This window comes from Pan troglodytes, chromosome X (genome assembly GCF_028858775.2).
Source record: "Pan troglodytes isolate AG18354 chromosome X, NHGRI_mPanTro3-v2.0_pri, whole genome shotgun sequence".
NCBI classification, from domain to species: Eukaryota; Metazoa; Chordata; class Mammalia; order Primates; family Hominidae; genus Pan; species Pan troglodytes.
In genome coordinates this window covers 114,021,294-114,026,167 of record NC_072421.2, presented here as the reverse complement: position 1 = coordinate 114,026,167, position 4,874 = coordinate 114,021,294, and the positions used below count along the sequence as shown (strand labels likewise).

At 36.7% G+C, this 4,874-nt stretch overlaps 1 protein-coding gene across 1 annotated transcript; it reads left to right on the top strand.

The window, feature by feature from the left end:
* The first annotated feature begins 3,287 nt into the window (after positions 1-3,287).
* Positions 3,288-4,611, top strand: CT83 (cancer/testis antigen 83). The gene is made up of 2 exons (XM_001148610.7): positions 3,288-3,512; positions 4,286-4,611. The coding sequence occupies exons 1-2, from the start codon at positions 3,438-3,440 to the stop codon at positions 4,550-4,552; spliced, it is 342 nt and encodes a 113-aa protein (XP_001148610.1). The 5' UTR covers positions 3,288-3,437; the 3' UTR covers positions 4,553-4,611.
* The last annotated feature ends 263 nt before the right edge of the window (positions 4,612-4,874 follow it).

Below are 4,874 nucleotides of genomic sequence, written 5' to 3'. Positions count from 1 at the left end.
TTAACTCAAGGGAATCAAATACCTAAACTTAAGGGGTAAGACAATAAGACTCTTAGAAGGAACATTTGAAAAAAGCTTCATGATGTTAGATTTGGCAGTGATTTTCAAGATATGACACCAAAATTACAGGCAACAAAAGAAAAAGTAGGTAAAGTGGAGTTCATCAAAATTAAAAGCTTTGTGCCTTAAAGGACGTTATTAAAACAGTGAAAAAGCAACTCACAGGAAGAAATAAAATATTTGCAATGCAAATATCTGATAAGAGATTGGTATCCAGAATATATAAAGAACTTTTACAACTCAGTAACAACAGAAAACAAACAAACAAATTAAAAACCAGGAAAGGACTTGAATAGAGATTTCTCCAAAGAAGATATAAGCACATAAGACATTCAATATCACTAATCATAAATGCAAATGAAAGTCACAGTGAAATACCCTTCATAACCATTAGGACGGCTACTATATAAACAAAAGCAAGAAAACAGAAAATAACAATTGTTGAGGAGGATATGGAGCAATTGGAAACCTTGTGCACTGTTCATGGAATATAAAATGGTGTAGCAGCTGTGGAAAACATCATGAAGTTCCTGAAAAATTAAAAATAGAATTACTGTATTATCCAGAAATTCCATTTCTGGGTATATACCCAAAGGAATTAAAAGCAGGGTCTTGAAGATATAGTTGTACATCCATGTTCAAAGCAGCATTATGCACAATACTAAAACATGATAACAGCACAAAAGTTTATCGACAGAAGAATGGAAAAGCCAAGCATGGTATACACATACAGTGGAATATTATTCAGCCTACCCTTCCTGAAAAAAAAGGAAATTATGACACATGCTACAACATGGATGAAACTTGAGTATATTATGCTCATTGAAATAAGCCCTTCAGGACAGGACAAATATTGTGTAATTCCACTTCCATGAGGTATCTAATGTAGTCAAATTAATAGAGACAGAAAAGAGAAGGGGGGTTGTCAAGGACCAGGGAAAGGGGAAAATGGGAAGTTAATGTTTCATAAATATAGAGTTTCAGTTGGGGAAGATGAAAAAGTTCTGGCGATGGATGGCTAATGTTTATACCACCATGTGATTGTACTTATTGCCACAAAACTATACACTTAAAATTGATTAAAATGTTAAATTCTATGTCATATATGTTTTATAATAAAAAGTAAAATGAAAAAAAATCAATGGTTAGCAACAGTACTTTAATGTGTTTGATGAGAACATTTTCAAATATTTCTGAAGTTTCCACTTAAATACCAGTAGGATCAAAATTCAATATCCTATTGTTAGAGATAAGGTTAATGGGCTTCACTCAATGTTATTCAATGAAACAGAAAATTTAGATGTCAGGAAGCCCACAATCACATACTAATAGAAGTGTTATTGCCCAGTTATTAAATATTAAAATCTTCCAATGCTCTATTCAAATTTGTCTTCATTTGTACTTCCTAGACTGACATGAAGAAATTTCTTTTATATCTAAAATTTCAATTATGATTTATATGTAGATGACTCACAAATTTATGTCTTGGCTTATCTCCCTGGGAGCATTTATTTCATGTCTCAAAGCCACCGCAAACTGCATTTGTCCAAGACTAAATTCATGACCAGCAACTCCATACTTTTTTATCTCCTATTCATCCAATTGAGTAAGCCATAAAGCCAGGAACTTCACTCCTCTTTAGATCCTATATTCTATTATGAGCTCCCACACCACCAGGTACTTTTTGGTACCATTTATCTCAGCACTTTCACATACATTTCTGTATTTGATTAATGTCTGCCTCTTAAACTAGAGTGCACATTCCAGGTGGAGAAAGACTTTATTTTTGCTTATAATCAGATTCTTAAAATACAGAACAGCGTCTAGTATATAAGTGTTTAATAAATATTCATTGAATCAATAAAACTTTAAGCTTTGTACTCATAACTAGGAAATGGTGTGATATGAAAAAAATTAAAAATGTAATTTCTCCCCTTCCCATCTATATGAAGATGAGGGTTGTTTACCTAGCAGAGTTACTGGATTGCATTTGGGCACTCACCTTAAGATTACCGTGGGTATTATTTTTAGTTCCAGGTCTTTAGGTCAGTGTCATAGTCTACATTTAACTGAATTTCCTGAACATTTCTAACCTGTCTAGTGCAATTATTTCTGTAGGTGTTACGTCCCATTAATACAATTCCAAATACAATGTTCAGTACCTTGGTAGGAGAATATAAAATACTTGATGCTCACAAATCAGAGTGGAGGTGGAGATCATGTGTATAAGGAGGAGAATGGGGGAGTTTATCTCAGAGCTCAAACTCCATGGATTCAAGTCCTGCTTTTGCTATTAGTTTCAAATGAATTTAACACCTGAATCTGTTTCCACATTTGCAAAAACAGACATAGTAAAAATACCTTGGCTCTGGAGAACCAAACACCACGTTTTCACTTATAAGTAGGAGCTAGTGAGAGCTGAACGATGAGAACACATGACACATAGTAAGGGGTAACAAAACGCACTGTGGCCTGTGGGGGGCGGCGGGATCGGTGGGGAGGAAGATCATCAGGAAGAACAGCTAATGGGTGTTGGGGTAATAGGTGCTGGGCTTAATTAATACCTCGGTGATTGGTTGATCTGTGCAGCAGGCCACCATGGCACACATTTACATATGTAACAGACCTGCACATCCTGCACATGTATTCCGGAACTTAAAAGTTGATAAAAAATAAAATAAAAATAAATGTCATGGTATAAACTTGAAATTAAAAAAAAATACCTTTAGTACAAATTTGTTGTGAGGTTTATATGTGAAAATGTCCCCAGAATTATTTCTTAAACTGTAAAATGATACAAATGTACATAATTATTCCAATGTAACTAGGGTTGGAGTAAAAGCTAAAATAGCAAGGTGACTGTGGAGGAGGTAGTTTCTGGCAGAGATAATTTGGGGGTAACTACTTTTTACATTGCATTTTTGTCTTGTTTTTGAAGTGAATAAAGCAGTGGTTGTAGCAAAGACATATTTTTTAAAAGGTAGGAGCACTTTAAATATTCTATTTAACCAATCCATTTACAGCCTGTCCTTCTACTACCTTTCGGCTTCCCAGAAATCCCAAACTTCCTCACTGTCTTTCACTCTCCTCTCTAAGGACTTGAAACTAATCAGGTGGGCGGTACTAAGTGCCGCCTGGTTTCCGGCAGGGCCGGTTTTTACATCATCTCATTGTGGCGTGGCACCGCCGCTTGCGTGCCCAATTGTGAGGTCTCGCGCCCTCAGCCGTATATAAAGCGGGACAACACAGAACTTCCCAGTTACACCAGGCATCCTGGCCCAAAGTTTCCCAAATCCAGGCGGCTAGAGGCCCACTGCTTCCCAACTACCAGCTGAGGGGGCCCGTCCCGAGAAGGGAGAAGAGGCCGAAGAGGAAACATGAACTTCTATTTACTCCTAGCGAGCAGCATTCTGTGTGCCTTGATTGTCTTCTGGAAATATCGCCGCTTTCAGGTAATGGTGAATGTAAGGGAGATTTGAATTAGATGAAGCTAGATGAGTATATGGACTTGGGAGTGTATATGTAAGAGAGTAAAATACAGTAAAATGAGAGGTAAGGGGAGATCACCTCATCTCTCCTTTTCGCTCAAAGGAGCCCCAGACTTTTACCGCTTACTCCCGCAATTCCTGTATTCTGACCAGTGATTCGACAGTTCTGGTCTCTTCTAAAAAGCCCCAAGTCCCTAAGTAATATGGTCAGCTTTCCACTCATTGGAGATCAAAGTGCAGTTGTCAGTGCCCATTCCCCACCACCATCTCTCCACTTTAAGAATCTTACCTTCTCTCTTTCTTCTCTTGCTTCTCCTCTCCCACGTGTCTGTTTGCTAATCTCACCATCTTTATTTTATGGTGCTTTCTGGGCATTCACAAATAATTCGAGTGTGAATGTGGATTTTCTGGTGTTAAAGTCACAAGTGAGGTGCTTTTAGATAAGAGTCAAAGACAGGGTTCATATGTTTACCTACTGGGCTGCTTTCCTTACAGGAAATGTAAGGAAAGGATATGGAACTTTGTCACTAACGGCTACTTTCATATATTTTTTTTCTCAGTCTGGTTTTGGAAGAATATATTTTTGAATTAATGTAGTAATTCAATACATTTTTAATCTCGACATATTAGGGGAAATCAGTTTATTTTGGTGACCAAGATTAAACAAGTTGTTTTTCGGTAGTTTGGAAATTGCTTAATTCGATAAACTACGTATGTATAATTCCCTTTCTTTACAGAGAAACACTGGCGAAATGTCATCAAATTCAACTGCTCTTGCACTAGTGAGACCCTCTTCTTCTGGGTTAATTAACAGCAATACAGACAATAATCTTGCAGTCTACGACCTCTCTCGGGATATTTTAAATAATTTCCCACACTCAATAGCCAGGCAGAAGCGAATATTGGTAAACCTCAGTATGGTGGAAAACAAGCTGGTTGAACTGGAACATACTCTACTTAGCAAGGGTTTCAGAGGTGCATCACCTCACCGGAAATCCACCTAAAAGCGTACAGGATGTAATGCCAGTGGTGGAAACCATTAAAGACACTTTGAGTAGATTCATTTGATTGTGTGTTTATACTAAATGAATTATTTTTTTAAGAGGGAGGGGATTCCAAGTCACATACAAAAAATCCAGATACTTACCAAGTTTCTTATTTATACTTTAAGTAATTGATTACATATGGCTAAAATATACTTACTGGGGAAGGAATGGAAGCACAATAGAGAAAGAAAAACAGTTCAAAAGTTTCTTAACAATAAAAAAGTGACAGTAAACGACTAGTTGAGATATAGTGATTTTAATTTCACTCAACTGTGAAAAA